The following is a 20,433-nucleotide window of genomic DNA, read 5'->3' as shown; positions in this document are numbered from 1 at the left end:
CTCTAAAAATATGTAAGTTATGTGCACAACTTTATTAATTATGTTAAATATGAGTATGATTCTAAAAATATATGAGTTATGCAAAATAAATTATTTACAATACAACTAGACGTGAAACTTTGGTTGATCACAAAGATGATTTGAAGGCGTGGGTAGCATGGAGTAACGCAACTTAGATTTCCCAGAAGTAAAGTGAAATTGGCAGGTATCATCAAGGATCAAAACTGGTGAAGCAGGGAAACATCCAAGGTACTAATTGATCGTAACACTTTGATCCCGAATGAACCAAAATGGAAGATAATATGGATAAAAATGACAGTTCAATCGAAGGAGATAACGTCCATCAAATATTAAAGAAAAAATGTAAAAGAGAAAAACAGATGTGTTAACAATTATGTGATACACAAGTCAATAGTGAAAACATTGTTTCCCACCATAAAACATCTTTAATTTGCAAGACCTAATAATACAGAATTTTTCACATCTCAACCATTACCTTTATGGCTTCGCAACTAAAGTATCAGAGTCTCCATGCTAACCACGCCTTTAAATCATCTTTGTGATAAATTAAAGTTTCACTTCTAGTTGTATAGTATTTAATTTGTTTTGCATAACTCATATTTTTTTTAGCACCATATTCATATTTAACATTACTAATAAAGTTGTGCACATAACTCATATATTTTTAGAACTATATTCATATTTCACATGTGTGTAAAATAAATAACTCACTTAAAAATTGAGTTACTTAATTTATATTTAAATAAAGCATATAATTAGTGAGTTTTTATATGATAAAAATAGAGGCATATGATAGCTTTATAGATAAAAAAAAATTTAGAGACAAAATAGATTTAAAAAATAATAATTAGTGAGCTTTATCAAATCAAAATAGATTTTAAAAAAAATATGTGAATCTTACTTATAAAGAAAAATTACAAAAAAAAAAAATTACAAAACTCACATAATATGTGATTTTTATAAATCCACATAAATTATGAAAATAAATAAAACTTACTTTTTTTTATGAGTTATGTAAAAATAAAAAAGGATTACTCATTTAAAAAGCGAGTAATATAATTTTTCATGTTATGACTCATAAAAAAAGTGAGTTATGTAACTCACTTTTTTATGAGTTATATAAAAAACAAAAAGAAATACACATACCATCAAAGGATGTGATGCAGTAGATGCGGTTGCTCCTCCCTTAATCAGAGGTCTCGGGTTCGAGTCCTGAGTATGAAAAAATTCATGGTAGGAGCGCTACCCCCGAATGGGATCCTACCCGACGCTACTCCGGATTAGTCGGGCTCTAATGTGGGTACCGAACACAGAATGAAAAAACAAAATAAAGAAATACACTTTTCAAAAAGCCCCGAATGGGATCCTACCCGGCCGACTCTGAATTAGTCGGGCTCTAATATGGATACCGAACACCGAATGAAAAAAAAAAAAAAAATACACTTTTCAAAAAGTTTACATTGTTAATTAATGTGCCATTTAAAAGAAAGGGCATACCTCAAAAAAAAAAAAGTGAGTTAAACCTATTTATTTTTCATTATAAATATATGATATATTTTGATAATTTTTAAAAAAAGATGGCATACTTTGGTCCGTAAGGGATCGTGTCAGACGGACTATATTATGTCACTTAAATTTAAATTGGAACGGGAGAGCATACAACTTGAGTTGGCAAAAAGTGAGAAAGTGGATAACAAAAGGCCACGACAAGACAAAACTACTTATCCTACGTGTCAGTTTCTCAACAGCTCAAAAAACTACCTCCGATTCGTCAGTTGCAAAATCCATACAAACCAAAAGTACAAAATCCCATTAAAACTTCATGAATCTGCATGTAATGATCAAACAACCCCTTTATTTAACCAAATTCGCTCCATTTTTAACCAAATCAAAGCACACCCTTTTCAAATTCCACTGTAAAATGGCTTCTTTTAGAGCTACAGGTGCACCCACTGTTGAAAATGTTCCAGGATTAAGCAATGAGGAAATGGAGAAAGTTTGTGAAGAGAGTTTTGTGAGGTATAGTTCTGGTGGTTTGAGTAAGAAGAGAGGTAAAGGGGTTGTTATTGTTTGGTTTAGGAATGATTTGAGAGTGCTGGATAATGAAGCTCTTTTTAGAGCTTGGGTTTCTTCTGAAGTAATCTTGCCTGTGTATTGTGTTGATCCTAGGCTTTTTGGGACTACTCATTACTTTGGATTGCCTAAAACTGGAGGTACTGTTGTTCCGTTGTGATTCAAATTGTAATCCCTCTATCTCAATTCTTTGTTACCATATGTTGTTTATTATATCTAAGTGGTCTATTGTATGCAACCTTACGACTTGAATCTGCCACCTCCTGGTTACATCACAATAACTTTACCCCCTAAGGCTCCCCTTCTCTACTTTCCTATTAGTTGTCATATTATCTTCGTTGTCATTTTTCCTTTTCATTACTACTTTTGTTTTACTTCACTTGAGTCGAGGCTCTTCAAGAAACAACCTCTATACCTCCACGAGGCAGGGGTAAGGTCTGCATACGGTCTATCCTTTCCAGACCCCACTTTGTGGGATTCCCCTGGGCATGTTTTTTTTTTTGTTGTTGTACATAAAATTAAAACTAGTTCTCACTGAAATTTATCACTAAAAGTATTGGAGAAAGTGTTTAGAGAAATTATATGTGTAGTTGCCTCTTGGGAATTCTCAAGTAAACAGAACTTTTGGGACAGAGGGTTTATGTTTTTTCTGGTTTCAGTGTATTTAGTTGCTTGGAATTCTTAAATGGGTCCGTAAAAATGATTCTCAAAAGACAAACTTTAGGCTATCCGGTATCAATGTTGCTTTTCTTGATTTTCATTGTCTCTCATAATTTTATTGAGTTAGAAATTACTGCAAATGATACATCTCTTCTAATTAACTGAATTAATATTACTTGGTTATTTACATATACACAACTCTTTAATTGTGTATATGCCTGTTGTAAACCGAAAATTTAAGTTAAAATCTGGATATAGTAGAGGTCAAGAGTGCAGTATGGAAGTGTGATATTGTGCATTCTGTTGAGGCCTGTTGAAGCGTTTTAGTTCATGATTGGCTGAATTGAAACCACTATCACCGATGCACTTGGAGTGTTAACATCGTAGTGTTCTAATGACACATTCAAGATATAGTGCCCACTTTACAGGGTTATCACGCAAATTACTTAAAAACTATTGGGACTTTAAGCGCAACGAATTTAAAGATGATTGTTGTAAAGATGTGGGCATTTTATATGCAAGCTTAGTGATAATTATACAACAGAAGGTGTATTTAGCGCACATGGATGAAAACTAAGAGAAGGCTAGATATTTTGACACGTGATACATAGATCTTTAAATCTACCGGTTTATAGGTGACACTTAAGTTAGAATGTGTATAAAGGTGATGGCATAGATCTAAAATTGCATGGGGATGAGTTGTCTCAAAAGATCTACAATCTCTCGAAATCTATACAAACTTAAGAAAGAACATAACATGTGGATGCAAAAGATCCATATATGCGATACCATCTAGTTGATATTAAGCTGTTGTTGTTGGTAAACTTGCACTATGTCTGGCTATCGTGGGGAGGTTTTTATTTTTATAAAGGCCTATGTGTTAGTTTAGAGATAGCTGTGAGTCTCTGACTGATAATGAAAAAGGTTTAGAGATAACTGTGAGATTTGGAATCCTAGTCTTAGGAGAACCCTACTATATTATGAGCATCAGAATGAAATGGAATAAATAGTGGAATAGTTATAGAGTATTCATATCAACGCCAACTAGTTTAGTATTAAGGCATGGTTAGTTTGTTGATTTTTCATTTACCTGAAACTTCTATTCAATTTTTATTTTTTTTTGTCCTATTCCTTCCTTTCAATTTTCTTTGGTTAAGGTATATTTATTTGCTTGAATCTTCCATTACAACCTGTTTGATGAGCCAAGGCTTTTCTTTTCTCTTTGGCAGCTTTAAGGGCGCAATTCATCATAGAGTGCTTAACTGATTTGAAAAGGAATCTGGTGAAGAGGGGACTTGACCTATTAATTCAACATGGTAAACCAGAAGAGATTATCCCTTCCCTGGTGAAAGAGTATAAGGCACACACAGTTAAGAAGCTGTTTCTTTCATTCTTCTTTCTACGGATGGATGTTTCTTATACGACATTTAGTTAGATTTAAAATTATCTGTTATATCGTAATAAGTAGGTGTGTGTATGTTACAGGTGTATGCTCACAAGGAAACATGCAGTGAGGAAGTAAAAGTAGAAAAATTGGTCACCAGAAATCTGCAAGAATTAGTACTGCCATCATCTGGTGAACCAGGCAATGTGCCACGATCTAGAACTACTAAACTAGAATTAGTCTGGGGTAGTACAATGTATCATATAGATGACCTTCCATTTGACTGTGAGAGTTTACCAGATGTGTACACTCAGTTCCGTAAGGTATGAGCCTTCACAATATCTTTCTGAGTTAGGTGACTTGTAATTCAACATACTTTCTCATATCTTATCCGTCGGTGTGTAATGATGGTTTAAATTGACAGTCAGTTGAATCCAAATCAAAAATTCGAAATTGCAGAAGACTTCCAGCTTCCCTTGGTCCTCCACCAGAGGTTGGTGATTGGGGACATGTCCCACAAGTTACTGAGCTCGGGCTTCAGCAGGAAAAGGCAGGTCAACACTAGAGTTGCATAAAAAAAAATTATGGATTAATTTGTTCATAAAGCTCGAATTTATAATATCATGTTTCCTTCATTTTACAGGCTTCTAAAGGAATGAAGTTTATTGGTGGTGAAAGTGCTGCACTGGGTAGGGTACATGATTACTTTTGGAAAAAGGTGGGGGGCCTTACTTAAAACTGCAAACTGTGCACTGTGGTTTGCCATGTGAATCTTTCAAATTTTGTCTCGGATTTCTGTGTTGGGTTTCATGTTCTTTTTGTTCTACAAGATCAGGATGACCCTAGTGTTTTTGATTCATCATTCTCCTCTCTTTTTGTTTTTGGCACAACTTTAGAGTTATTACTTCGGTGACCTCACAGGTTCAAAGCATAGAAATAGCCTCTTCGCAGAAATGCAAGGATAAGGATGCAAAGGATGTATGTCCCCCCTTCCCCTTACCCGCACTAACCGGAAACACATCATGCACAGCTAAGCCTTTCTGTTTTTTGTTCCCTATGTTGCCTATAATCGCCATGTGTTTGGGTGCTGTATTGGTCCCTATGCATTGTAAGAAGTGATAAATGACACGGTGTTTTTGAAATTAAACCTTGCTTCTGTTTTTGCTGTATTTATGGTTCATCTAACAGATGGCCACGACTTAGGAAATTTGCTGATGTAATATAATTACTGCCTCCTAGTATGAGACACAACCCAGTCTAGTGTCAATTCTGTATATTCCAATTCTTTTAAATTTTTGATTGATTGCAGGATTTATTAAAAGTATATAAAGAGACTCGAAATGGGATGTTAGGACCTGATTATTCTACAAAGTTCTCTCCTTGGCTTGCTTCAGGAAGCCTGTCTCCCCGTTTTATATATGAAGAGGTACCGAACTTTGTTTCATATTGCTATGTTTCATTATCAACTTTTGTGTGCTAGTAACATAGAGAGATTAAGAAACTTCATTTGACTTGCTTAGGTGAAGAGATATGAGAAGGAAAGACTATCAAATGAATCGACATACTGGTATTGTTTCCTCCCTTCTTCCACCTCTTCATCTCCATATGCTTGTGACTGTGCTTGTATAGTTTCTATGCCTTTTTATGTTCATGAAGGCAGTGAGAGGAGATTTAATGAAGGCAGTGAGAGGAGATTTATTCTTATGAATATAGTTTGTTTGTACTAAATAATCCGATGCCCTGTATTCCTCATAATGTTCATACAACTGAGAGGAGTATATTTGATGCCTGATTTCTGTTTTCAGGGTTTTGTTTGAATTAATATGGAGGGATTACTTCAGATTTCTCTCAATCAAACAAGGAAATTTGCTTTTTCAAGCAGGTAAAAAAGATAATTATCCATACTATCTGAATGCATTTTAACTCCCCATTCTCTGATCAACTTCTCAAGAGGAATTTTGCTTCTTGCTGTTATCTATGTTGAATTGAAGGTTCATTCGTCTTTTTATTCGAATCACACAGATTTTGAAATATATGTCTAATTATTTTTATTCTATTTAGGAGGTCCTCGAAAAGTAAATATTAACTGGAGCCAAGACCAAACTATGTTTGATGCCTGGAGACAAGGTCAAACCGGGTAAATTCCTATTCTAGGGGCTGACGAAGCACCTGTTCTATAACAAGTACATTACATTCGCAGTTGCAGGTTTATTGCTCCTTTCTCTTCCTCAATCCCAAATGGTTTCTTAGTAGGAAGTTTAAATCTGAGGAAACATGTGAAATAAATACGTTCTTCATTTTTGTGGAATGAGAAATTGTTAATTTTCCAATGCAAAATCTGTAGGTATCCTTTAATTGATGCCAACATGAAAGAACTAGCTGCTACTGGATTCATGTCGAATCGAGGACGACAGGTACATGTGTATTTTATTTTTAATTTTCTGGAAAATGTTCATGCAAATTGTTAGCTTTTAAACAGTTATGGAAGTCATCAAGATAGATAGAAATCTACTGCATTCTAATTATAGCTTTTGTTTTCTGTGGGCAAACCAAGAAAGGGATCGTCATTTTTTAAGATATGTTATTTTGTCTTTTGATTTGCCAGATTGTGTGTTCTTTTCTTGTTCGAGATATGGGCATTGACTGGCGGATGGGAGCTGAATGGTTTGAGGCATGCCTCTTGGATTATGATCCTTGCTCCAACTATGGCAACTGGACATATGGAGCAGGTGATTCTCCTCGTATTATCTGGCTTTGATATATCTCCTCTTTAGGAACTGTATGTTAAGTTGAATGTTACTATGTTCCTTTCTATCAGGTGTTGGCAATGACCCTAGAGAAGACCGTTACTTCAGCATTCCAAAGCAAGTAAGTGAATTACGGATCAAATATTTCTTTTAGTAGAATCACACTCGCAGAATAAATCAATAAGGTGTATAAATTCTCTGTTATTTGCTACTTTGCAATACCTATTGATTTTGTAAGGGATATGAAAAACAGTTTAGTGAATGCTATCTCTAACCCCTCCCAATGAAACAGATAATATTCTAAGACGTTTTTACATGTTTCAGGCTCAAAATTATGATCCTGCAGGGGAGTTTGTTGCATACTGGTTGCCCGAGTTAAGAGCACTTCCGAGGGAGAAAAGACACGCCCCTGGAATGATGTACTTAAAACCAATTGTAGCTCTCAAACATGGATATACCAAGAAGACCGGTGACCCAAAAAACGCCTTTTCAGCAAGAAGAGGCAGACCAGAAGAAAATAGACGAAAGCGATATATAGATGGGAGAACGTACTAGTGCCGCTGCTAATATAGGATACTGATTTTCAGGTCACAAGTCACAAAACTGCAACTGAGATGATAAAGTTTAGCTGCACTATATTTGAAGAGTTGTAATGAGTTGCCCTCAAACTTTGGGACCTAGTCCCAAGCAGACTTAAAGGAAACTTAACAGTAAAGCACATGAAAGGAGTAAATGAGAGACATCAATTTTACGTGGAAATTCCTTTCTTAAGGGAAAACAATCACGACCTGCCTCCAGGATTTCTAAAGATCCACTAATATTCAAGCAAACTTGATTACGACCTCCATGACATCAATGATTAAACTCATAATCGCTCTTCTCCTAGTAATAACTCTATTACAAAAAGAAATGTTCAATACCTCTACTGTACCAACATCCCAGCTAACTCTAACTGAGATAACAAGCTAACTCTAACTTAAAAATCATCTAACTCTAGATGACAACAATGAGTTTTGGAACTTACAATAAAACACCTACTAATAATTATTTGCATGTAATGATCAAACAACCCCTTTATTTAACCAAATTCGCTCCATTTTTAACCAAATCAAAGCACACCCTTTTCAAATTCCACTGTAAAATGGCTTCTTTTAGAGCTACAGGTGCACCCACTGTTGAAAATGTTCCAGGATTAAGCAATGAGGAAATGGAGAAAGTTTGTGAGGAGAGTTTTGTGAGGTATAGTTCTGGTGGTTTGAGTAAGAAGAGAGGTAAAAGGGTTGTTATTGTTTGGTTTAGGAATGATTTGAGACTGTTGGATAATGAAGCTCTTTTTAGAGCTTGGGTTTCTTCTGAAGTAATCTAGCCTGTGTATTGTGTTGATCCTAGGCTTTTTGGGACTACTCATTACTTTGGGTTGCCTAAAACTGGAGGTACTGTTGTTTAGTTGTGATTCAAATTGTAATCCCTCTATCTCAATTCTTTGTTACCATATGTTGTTTATTATATCTAAGTGGTCTATTGTATGCAACCTTACGACTTAAATCTTCCACCTCCTGGTCACATCACAATAACTTTACCCTAAGGCTCCCCTTCTCTACTTTCCTATTAGTTGTCATATTATCTTCGTTGTCATTTTTCCTTTTCATTACTACTTTTGTTTTACTTCACTTGAGTCGAGGCTCTTCAAGAAACAACCTCTATACCTCCATGAGGCGGGGGTAAGGTCTGCATGCGGTCTATCCTTTTCAGACCCCACTTTGTGGGATTCCCCTGGGTATGTTTTTTTTTTTTGTTGTTGTACATAAAATTAAAACTAGTTCTCACTGAAATTTATCACTAAAAGTATTGGAGAAAGTGTTTAGAGAAATTATATATGTAGTTGGTTATGGATGATACTTGCAAGTTAGGGTTGATATGACGATACCAATATTAATGGCCTTGGTTAATAAATAGAAAATGGTTTGGTTATTTGGAAATTAGTTTTAATTGGGAAATAATGGTGGGATGTGTAGCAAAGCCGTGGAAGGTGAAGGTCCCGGGGGGACCAAAACTAGAAACTCATATTTTTTGATATGAGGTTGATCTTGGTGACCGTGTATATGATGCCGCACTATATTTTAGGAGATGTACTAGTCATCACAAGGTTTTCTTCCTTGGTCGTGCAACTACACATACCTGGGCCCTTTCAACAGGGAGAGCTGAACCCATATAGCCTATGGGTGGTTTAGGAAGGCAAAGCTACACAGTCCAGGTAAAGGTTTTGAAGGCATGCTAAACCCGGTTTGTTTTCTTGGCATGGCTATATATATCTATGTATGGTTGTGTGCATATGGATTGTTTTGCTTGATTTTATAAATGTCATTATTTTATCCTTACCCTGATATCATGCTAACGGTCACTCGCTAACCTCATCTACTGGAGGCTATATACCTACGCTATGCAGGAACCGGCCGTTCTAATCCTCCTACGTAGTGATCGACTCAGGGACAACTTTTGAACTAAAGTGGTGAGCTTTCATATTTTCGAAAGGTTTCATTTCATGTTATGGATATTTTTAGATATTTTGGTTTTATTTTGGATATTGGTTTTGGCTATGGTTGGGGGCATGTCCCAATCAAATTTTATTATTTTTTTCTTAGAGGCTTTGTGGTACTTCTATGGGTTGGAATGGGCAGGATCGGTACTAGTGTCGGCCTTGACATTGGAATAAGATGAATAGATGACATCATTGGATGAGATTATTGGTTGTTCCATCCTCTTGGAACATCTTTCGTTCTGTCCTGGTTTATGGCCATTGTTCTGGTGTGGTTTGGTATGATTGGATTATTGGTATGGAATGGTTGAAATCAATTGGGTCGGTCACGGTTGTGATCTTATCCCAGAGTCTTTATGTGAGTTGTTACACTATCTTGTTACATGCTCAAAATTCAGCCAGCTTAGGGCATGTGGCTGGAGGTTGGGTTGGCAACGGAGGGGTGGTCTCCAGTCTTGGTCGGATTTGGGACGCCTATTACGACAAGGCCTCAGGGTGTGTCGTGTCAAGAGTTGGTCCCTACATAATTTTCTAAACACAAAGAACTTTGATATGTCTCATCCTCCTCTCTATCTTCTCCTCTTTTCCATGGGTGTATATCTACAGAAGATATGAGACTGAATTAGACATGTGTGACATCATCTAGACTGGATACCTGTTCACCTAATCATAGCCAAATTTAGAGGATTAAGAGGAACATCGTGCTTTCAACTTGGTCTCATCATTCCCAACTTTATCCTATTCCCTTCAAACTGCTCCCTACCAAGTGCTTTGGTAAATATGTCAACAATTTGATCTTCAGTACTGCAAAATACCATCTTGATCAACCCCTTTTCCATATAATCTCTGAGAAAGTGATGCCTGATATCAATGTGTTTTGCTATTTTATGTTGAACTAGATCTTTGGCCATATTGACAGTACTTGTGTTATCACAGAATAGAGCACACAATCTAAGAAAATGCCCAAATCTTCAAGTTGCTGCTTGATCCATAGCAATTGAGCACAGCATGAGGCAGCTGTAACATATTCAGCTTTAGTAATTGAAAGTGCCATTGAGTTCTACTTCTTAGTACCCCAAGTGATTAAAGATGATCCAAGAAAATAAGTCATTCCTGAGGTACTTTTTCTATCAACCAGGTACCCAGCATAATCAACATCAGCATATCCAACCAGGTTAAAATTATCTCCAGCAGGATAGAATAGAACCACGTCGGGTGTTACGATTCAGACCAGGGCCTAGTTGTGACGGACATCTCAAGTCCACCGAGGACTGGAGACCAACCCCTTATCCTAATCCAATAGAACCAAGTACACCTAGCAGCGAATGAATTTCAACATAAAACAAGATATGATAGGAAAGCTCAAAGAATCTATGATAGATCAATACCCAACATCCACCAACCAATAATCAATATCAATAATCAACCATAGTACCTATGTCCGCAGTAATATCCAACAAAGCCTCCAACAAACCAAAAATAGTCTGGTTGAGATATATCCCCTACCATAGCCCAAAAAATCCAAAAGAAAGAATTAATACATAAGGAAACCCAAAGCATGAAATGGGGTCTTCCGAAGGATGGAAGATTACCACTTTAGTCAAACTCATGAGTTGTCCCACGATCACCTAGTCACTATGATGGAGAAGTAGAAGTATGACCAATTTATGCATCGCATGGGGATACATCATTTGAGGACGGTTAGCAGTTGGAGCGCTAGCATGTAACTCAAGGATAAATGATAAAATAATATCATGAACCATAAAACAGAAACCATTAAAACTAGTGCACAACATTATATGCAATACATATATATCTATCACATGCCGGGAATGGAGACGGGGATTAGCATGAACTTTAAAACCATAACCTGAACTGTGTATCTTGACCATCCTAAACCAACACCCACTGGCTATATAGGTTTAGCTCCTTCTGTTGAAAGGGCCTTAGTGTGTGTTAGCCTCACAAACTGGAGATACCATAGTAGGACGGGTATTCCACCGTACCCTTCGCCATCCATGATACAAATATACAAAGTGTGACATAAGCACGCGGTTATCTAGACCAACCCTCATGTTGGCAAACACGAGTTTCTAATATCAGTCCCTCTGGGACATCACCTTTACGACTTGGCTACATAAACCCCTTTAAGCCCATATTAAAATACTTAACACACAACCCATCCACTAATTTTGGGAGTCAATTGTTAAGGCATCATTAAGTGGTATCGTCATATCGACAATAGCTTGCAAACCATGTGTAATGCCCCAAAATCGGATCCCGAGACGTCACACGGTGCTTAAGGTCACAAGTGACCCCAAGCTAACCCTTCATCTGGCATAACCCAAAGCAACTAAATAAAATACGTAAAATAGAAGGAATAATGCGGAAACAACCCATAACTTAGTCTGACAAACATGAAAGTAAATTTACACGGTCACAATTCTACTTATATATATACAAATCTGAAATTGAATACACTGACTACTAGTGACTGTCTATGAAGCCTCTACTAGCATTGACCAAAGATAGCCAGTTCATGACTCCTAATTACCCCTACTCAATACGACTGAATACAGAAAATACAATACACCTTAAATCTGAATAACTCAAGTCCCTAAATCAAAAGGACTAATCACCTGCCGATCGAGAGCTGCGACCCAGTTGAACATGATATGTGCGTTACTGCTTGTACCTACATTTTGGTAAGAATATAGCCCATGAAAATATGTGGGTCAACACTTTAAAATGTACTGAGTATGTGGGGGTGCATGCAACAATATAAATAGTTTAATCAATTTCATGAAAACATGCATACGGACAATGATGACTCACTTGGCTTGAGTTATATCAAATCATACTTTTCGTAATTTCATAATAAACAGTTCATATGATAAAATCTCGTAATCCATGTAAATCATTATAAATCATAAATTATGATAAATCATCCTAAATCATCATAAATTATCATATCGTCAAAAACCATCATAGGTAATTATAAATCATCATAAATGACCATAAAACATCATAAACATCTCAACTCTTTGACTAAAATCTCGGAGTGACTCGGTAATTCAAGAAACTTAATCTTATGGACACGGGAGTTTCCTATAACCGACAACCCCACGTAAGCTACGTGGAATACCAACGTTTGAAACCCCCGTTGGCGGGAGCATCATACTCTTTGCCAGGGAGTACGACCTTAAAACTACAATAATCACAATCGGGCTCTCTGGCCAATAATATCATCATCAAACAACCCTGCGGTGGCACATAGGTTTGGGAAAATACCAAATTTCCCTCTTGGTGCTAAGTACTACTCCCCGACAAGCTCAGAACGCGTTAGGAAATCCACCACAACATCACAAGGGTCTATTATAAAGACCAAATCAAATCTCTTTCTCATTTATCAAATCATATCAATTTGTGGATTCCTAACTCAACACATTTTAGCTCAAAACATTTTAATCTTCCTCAACATCAACAAGGTATCAATGCATTGAACCATAACCGACTCGACATTTGGAAAAGGATATGAAGACTCAATACATATTATTTTCAACAATTTAACTCATCAAAACCATCCAAAAAATACCAAGACTCATTGCAACTTCGATATCAATATACCCAATAACTCAAATCGTCATAAGGAAGCTCAAAATTTGACACATGGCTCGAAAGCACTTGGAAATACCAATAATTCATACTTGAACTTAAAATGTGGATACATGTTCAAAATATATCAATTCTTGATAGAAAAACCAAGAATCCCAATATTAAATCTCAATTCATAGAACAAAAATAGTCAAATACTCATGTGATTCAAAACTTACAATTCAAATCTTTATAAGTTCATAATCGAATTATTTAGACATAATTCAACTTACAGAACCATATGAATCCATTAAATAATCATAATTGGAAAGCTTGAACAATTTACATATATCCATAATCAAAATCTCATGGTAGGATATCTTGGAAATAAATTCATTTGCCAAACTCATAATAATCCGTAATAAAAATTAAAGATACGGGTACAAGAATGGAAGAATTATTATTGTTCAAACCCCACATACCTTAAAATTAAAGATTGGAATGAATTCTTGCCTCGGAGCACTATTCACAAAATTGATTGGTGCATCTCAAAGAGATCGGAACGAGGACTTCATTTATTGGATTAATTTGGAATTTCCATGGTAGAATTGGAAGATTTAGGAAGGGGAATTTAGAGGTTTAGGGTTTCTTTCTTGGAGTTTTTTTTGTAAATAACAGATTTTGATGCCCAAAATCAGTTTTTATGCTTATTTCCACGAAATGGGGCAAGGATGAAATGACTGGATTGCCCCTAAGGAAATTGAAAAGTGGCAGAAAAATCCTGCGTACCTTGGCCACGAAAAACTGAATAACTCCTCGTTCGGGTATTGGATTTTTGCAAAATTTATATCGTTGGAAAGCTAACTCAAAGATCTTTAATTTTATATATAGTAGGCCACCCAGTTCTCATATATAAGGAGTTATGATCGACCGAAGTTGACCCAAATCAAATTCGTCCCTCAGTTACTGATTTGACATGCTGAAATAAATTGATCGTAACTTATTACTCTGATGTTGGAATGGGGTGAAACCAATTGCATTGGAAAGAAGACTCAAAGAGATTTCGTTTTATATATAGCAGATCTCCCAGTTCCTTATATTTAGGAAGTGATGATCATTTGAAGTTGACCCTGAAATGCTGAAAATTTTTGGAGCATGCTAATAGTATGGTGCCATTGTTTTGGGCACCCAAATGTGCCCTTATGCTACTCCAAAAATTCCGAAACTCACTGGGAATGTATTACGATCTTTCCCCATCACAACGAAACTTGAAAATCGAAAAACGGATGTTGTAAAGGTCATCAAATAAATACCCAAAGATCAGAGGTCTAAATGAGAAAGTTTCAACACTTAGCAATTTTTTTTTTGATTGCTAAGCTTCTCTTGGCAAGATAAAAAGGCTTTAATGACTCGACACATTTGGGAGAGAAATATTTAACGAAAAAAACTCGGGGTATCACACAATGTCATTAGCCAACCCTTTGGAGATTCTTTCGTATGCTGCAAACTCTATTATTAAAATCACTTGGCGGATTCCTTCGTACCCCATAAGGTTTTCAAAACCATCCTTAACTGTTTTTTCATTTATGCAATGCAATAGTTTTAAATAAATAAGTCAAGCTAATTGATAAATCACATTCCAAAACCAGTTATGCAAGTGGGCTGAAGTTACCAATTTCCGTACCAAAACCAATTATTTAGGCACTTTACCCCTATTCCATTCACCATTCCCATGAACCCCTAATGAGTGTATAAATTAATAATGTAAAGCATAGTACTTCAATGGTAATCATGAGAAAGCATTCAAACAATTTATATCCAAAACCCTCAACCCATAATTGAAAATCCAACATCAAAACCATGACTAATAAACCAATTTCATGCCATTAAGAAAATACAAGTATAGGGAAAGCGGTACATGCCTTAGACACATGAGAATTGAAAAGTAATTTCAGAGCTTGAAACCCGAAAATGAACGTATGATGAAATCCTTAGGCCCTCTTGGGGTTTTTGAGTTTGAGAGTGGAATTGTGGATTTTAATCTCTTAAAACTGAAAGAAATAGGCTATATTACGCTTAAGGGTCATACATAGGTGAAAAGACCCCAATACCCCTCATCCCAAGTAAACAAAACAAAAACTACATGGATTTTACATAGCGACGCGGCACAGACCTTATCAAGGAGGCTAACCTCCGTGCCACACTACTTATCGAGGAGGCTAACCTCTACGATACGCTGCCTATCGCAAAGTGTAGCCTCCGTGACATGGTGAAATCGCGGAGGCTTACTTTCTTCTGGATCCAAAATCACCCCGAACCCCATCTAAAAATTCCAAAACTCTCCCAAAATACCTTATTCACATGCCTAAACACAATTTAAGTCAAAAATCGACGTTTCAAATATGGGAGGGCCAAAAATAAAATGCTCAAAATTTTTAATAGTGTTACATTATACCTCTCTTAGGATCATTCGTCCCTGAATGATGAGCTAGGACACTTTTTGCACGAGAATAGCAATATTACACTAGAATAAAATTATAAACCCGGATAATAACAAGGGAAAACGAAATTCATACCTTAAGATCCTTCGCCCGACACATGGAACAAAAATGGGTACTTAGCCTTTATATCTTCTTCCGCTTCCCAAGTGGCTTCTTCCACCTTATGGTTCCTCCAAAGGACCTTTACCGAAGCTACATCTTTAGTCCTCAATCTACAAACTTGTCTATCCAAGATCTTCACTGGGACCTCCTCGTATGACTGGTAATCCGAAATACCAATACTCTTAATAGGCACCACCTAGGAAGGACCACCCACACATTTCTTTATCATAGACACATGAAACATAGGGTGAATAAAATCCAAACTTGCAGGCAATTCTAGTTATAAGCAACATTCCCCACTCTCTTCAAAATCAATGTAACGGGGACTAAGATTCTTTTTCTTTCCAAATTGCATCACTCCCTTCATAGGAGACACTTTCAAGAACACCCAATTACCTACGTCGAACTTTAACTCTCTTTGCCTCACATCCGCATAGAACTTTTGGACACTTTGGGCAGTCTTAAGCCTATCCCGAATCACCTTCACCTTCTCCATAGCTTGATGAACTAAATCAGGATTGAACAACCTTGTCTCACCAACTTTGAACCACCCAATAGGAGATCTAAACCTTCTACTATATAACGTTGGAGCAATACCAATGCTAGAGTGATAGCCATTATTGTACGCTAACTCTATAAGAGGCAAATGGGAAACCCAACTACCACCAAAGTCAATTACATAAGCTCAAAGTATATATTCTAAAGTCTAAATAGTCTTTTCTGCTTGTCCATCTGTCTGCGAGTGGAAAGCAATACTAAGGGTTACCTTAGTCCCCAAACCTCGTTGGAACAACTTCCAAAAATATGATGGGAACTTAGTACCACAATCTGAAATGATAAAAATTGAAGCATCATACAACTTCGTGATCTCCTGAATAAATAACCTTGCATAATCCTCGGTAGAATAATTATTCCTCACTGACAAGAAGTGAGCAGACTTAGTCATCTTATCCTCGATGACCAAATAGAATCAAATTGGTTCTGAGACCGCAAAAGATCGGTAACACAATCCATATTAATCACTCCCCACTTAAACACAGACAACTCATTTTCTTGAGACAACCCACTGGGCCTCAAGTGCTCGACCTTCACTTGCTGACACACCATGTACTTAGTGATAAAATTAGCCACATCTTCCTTCATGTTATTCCACTAATAAATCTCCTTAAGTTCATGATAAATCTTCGTCGAACCAGGATGAATTGAATAACATGACTCATGAGCTTCAACCAAAATTCTACCTCGCAACCCATTCATAACGAGAACATAGAACCTCCCTCGGTACTTCAAGATACCATCACCACTAATCTCAAAAACCATCACCTTCTGCTTACCCATATCATCCTTGATTTGCATCAAGATAGGATCCAACACCTGCTTTTCTTTCACGTCAGCTCCAAGAGATGACTTCGCTACCTCTTGGACAAACACACTACCATTCTCAGAATCTAAGAAACGAACTTCAAGATTAGCCAAATGCTGAATATCCTTAACCAAGTACCACTTCTCTTAATCCACATGGGATAAAATACCCATAGATAACCTACTAAGATCATCAGCAATAACATTAGCCTTACCTGGGTGATAGTAGAGATTAATGTCATAGTTCTTGAGCAATTCAAGCTATCTTTTTTGCCTGAGATTCAAATCCTTCTGGATGAATACATATTGCAGGCTCTTATGATCTGAATAAATATCAACATGAAACCCGTATAAATAGTGTTGCCAAATCTTCAATGCGAACACCACAACCAACAACTCTAAATCTTGAGTTGGATAATTCCTCTCATGAACTTTAAGCTGCCTAGAAGCATATGCTACCACCTTGCCATGTTGCATTAACACACAACCAATTCCCATACGGGATACATCACAATAAACCATGAAGCTACCAGTACCCTCGGGCAGGGTCAAAATCGGAGTAGAAGTTAATTTATCATTCATCTTTTCAAAACTCCCCTCATAAGCATCGAACCATAAAAACTTCTCCTTCTTCAGAATCAACCTGGTCAAAGGTGTGACAATTAAGGATAAGCTCTCTACAAACCTCCTATAATAATCAGCTATATCCAAGAAACTCCGAATATTGGTTGGATTCATGGGTCTAAGCCACTTTTTAACCACCACAACTTTTTGTGGATCCACCATGATCTCTTTACTAGAAAAAACATGACCCAAAAAAGTAACAACATTCAACCAAAATTCATACTTGAAAAACTTAGCGTACAAATATTGATCTTTTAGGATATACAACATAATACAGAGGTGATTGGCATGATCCACCTCGCTCTTTGAATATACCAAAATATTATCTATAAACATAATCATAAACAAGTCTAAAAACTGACAGAATTCCCGGTTCATGAGATCCATAAATGTCGTTGGGGCATTAGTCAACCCAAAAGATATGTCCAAGAACTCAAAATGCCTATACCGAGTACGAAAGGTAGTCTTAGAGATATCCTTCTCCCTAATCTTTAGCTGAGGATGACCCAACCGATGGTCAGTATTAGAGAAATACTTAGCCCCCTGAAGTCGGTCAAACATGTCATCAATCCTAGGAAGAGGGTATTATTTTTCACTATCTCTTTATTCAACTGATGGTAATCAATAACACCCGAAGAGAACATCTTTCTTACACACTAAAAGAATGGGAGCACCCCACGGAGACACAATAGGCGGATAAAACCCTTGTCAAGAAGACTTTCAACTACTTTTTAAGTTCTTTCAACTCTGATAGAGCCATTCTATAAGAAGGGATAGATATAGGACGAGTGTCTAAGAGAAGATCGATCCCAAACTCAATTTCTCTATCGGGAGGAATGCCTGAAAGATCATCTAGAAAAACCTCAAAAAATTCACTAACCACGGGAACAGATTATAAAGAAGGACTCTCTAAGTTATAATCTTTAAGTCAGACCAAATGATAAAGACATCCCTTGAAAATTAATTTTTGGGCTCTAAGAAATAATATGAACCTTTTCTTAGGCTCTAGGAAACTCCCTTCCCACTAAATAACTGACTCATTAGGGAATTTAAAAATGATCTTACGGGTCCGACAGTCTAAAGAGGCATAGCACAAATTCAACCAATCCATCCCCAAGATGACATTAAAATCTAGCTTGTCTAATTCAATGAAATCTACTAAAGTTTTCCTACCACCAACAGATACCATATAACCCCTATAGACCCTTCTAGCAAACACCAAGTCATCCACCAAATTAGAAATAGAAAAGGGGTTTGAAATACACTCAGGACTAAAACCAAAATGCACAACCACAAGTGGGGTCATATAAGAAAGGGTAGAACCCGGATCAATTAAATAGTACACATCACAAGAAAAGAGGTTTAACATACCAGTGATGATATTAGGAGATCCCTCAAACTCCTGAGGGGTAGTAAGAGAATACAGGCAATTCTGACCAGCGTCTATACTAAAAGTGCACCTTTTGGCACAAGAGTTGATGACATAGCAACCAGAACCTTATTAGCCCCCATAACGATCTTTCCCATGAGGTAACGCTTGAGTATATAACTCTACTGGCCATAATTAAGAAAATAGTTCCTTTTATCATCATAAATACCATAATAAAACTGACCACAAAGTCTACAAGAAGGAAATAATGGAGCTAATTAGGCCCCAATTGCCTAAGATTGGGTACCTATGCCCTAAAACCATCACCACTCTAAAAATGATGATCTTCAGATGACTTTGGATAAGATTCACTAGCCATCAAATAGGAACCAGAGTTGCCCCACTTCTTCTTAGACCATTTCCCACCATTCCTACCACTTTGCTGTTGACCTCCACCCTATTTCAAATACTGAAACTTCCTTCTATGCCTCCCCCCATCTCTGCTTGCTTTTTCTTTTTCTTTTTAACTTGTTCCATATATACCACCAATTGAGAGATATATATATATCCTAGTTGAATGACTCAGCCTTGATCTCCAAAATCAATTCACGACACAAATCGAAAGCGAATTTCCTTATTTTAGCCATTATTCTAGACACTAGCTCAGGAGCATATCGCAATAGCTAGTGGAACTTTAAGGCATATTCCTTCACCATCATCATTCTTTGCTTCAAGTTCATGAACTCCTCAACTTCAACCTCCCTCAACCCCTAAGGAAAAAAGTGATTAAGAAAATTACTAGAGAAATCATCCCACAAAGAGGAGTCAGCATCATCACCCCTAAGCTGTTCCCGCTCTTCATACTATTGGTACGCTATCTTTCAACTGATCAGCAGTAAATTCCATACCTCTACATCAACAACACGCATAACCCAAAAGATCTTCTCCATCTTATCTATAAAACTATAAGGATCTTCCTTAAGCTTAGTACTAGTAAAAGTTAGAGGGCTCAACCTCATAAATTGGCCAACTCTGATGGCCTCAAATGAACTCCCAACAATATCAGTAGAAATCGTCTGATGGAAATGAGATATTACCAACTGGGTCAACAGATGAATGGATTGGCAAAACTCAGTATTATCAATATCTCCCTGAGGTAACTGAGTATGAGTACCATCAACTGGAGAAGGATCAGTAGATACAGGTGGAACTCTACGTGGGCAATCAGAAGCAGTGACTCTTGATTAGGTTTGTACCTCATAAGTTGGACGAGATCTACCTATATTATCCTCAGATGGGACAAATGAGTTTTCATGAGCTTCAGATCGTCTGGGAGGCATGATCTAAAAGGGAAATAAATGGGAGTTAGATAAATCTAAGACCTTATACTCTATATCCCAAAAAAAAGACAATAAGAAAAAGAAACATTCCTAAATGCCTCGTAGCCTCTCCCTTATAAG

At 36.8% G+C, this 20,433-nt stretch overlaps 1 protein-coding gene across 2 annotated transcripts; it reads left to right on the top strand.

Moving 5' to 3' along the window:
- The first annotated feature begins 1,676 nt into the window (after positions 1–1,676).
- On the top strand, positions 1,677–7,668 carry LOC107871732 (cryptochrome DASH, chloroplastic/mitochondrial). Of its 2 annotated transcripts, none has more exons than XM_047412266.1 (13): positions 1,677–2,234; positions 3,984–4,123; positions 4,240–4,461; positions 4,563–4,688; positions 4,782–4,856; positions 5,448–5,564; positions 5,659–5,705; positions 5,944–6,020; positions 6,203–6,275; positions 6,483–6,552; positions 6,744–6,867; positions 6,957–7,006; positions 7,210–7,668. In XM_047412266.1, exons 1-13 carry the CDS (start codon positions 1,844–1,846, stop codon positions 7,438–7,440), a joined length of 1,743 nt encoding a protein of 580 aa, XP_047268222.1. In that variant the 5' UTR covers positions 1,677–1,843; the 3' UTR covers positions 7,441–7,668. The 2 variants fall into 2 exon arrangements, with proteins under 2 accessions (XP_047268222.1, XP_047268204.1); XM_047412248.1 differs by having other exon boundaries at positions 1,678–2,234; positions 6,200–6,275.
- Positions 7,669–20,433: the final 12,765 nt, after the last annotated feature.

Source organism: Capsicum annuum, chromosome 1, assembly GCF_002878395.1.
Source record: "Capsicum annuum cultivar UCD-10X-F1 chromosome 1, UCD10Xv1.1, whole genome shotgun sequence".
NCBI lineage: Eukaryota > Viridiplantae > Streptophyta > Magnoliopsida > Solanales > Solanaceae > Capsicum > Capsicum annuum.
This window is presented reverse-complemented; position numbering and strand designations above follow the sequence as displayed.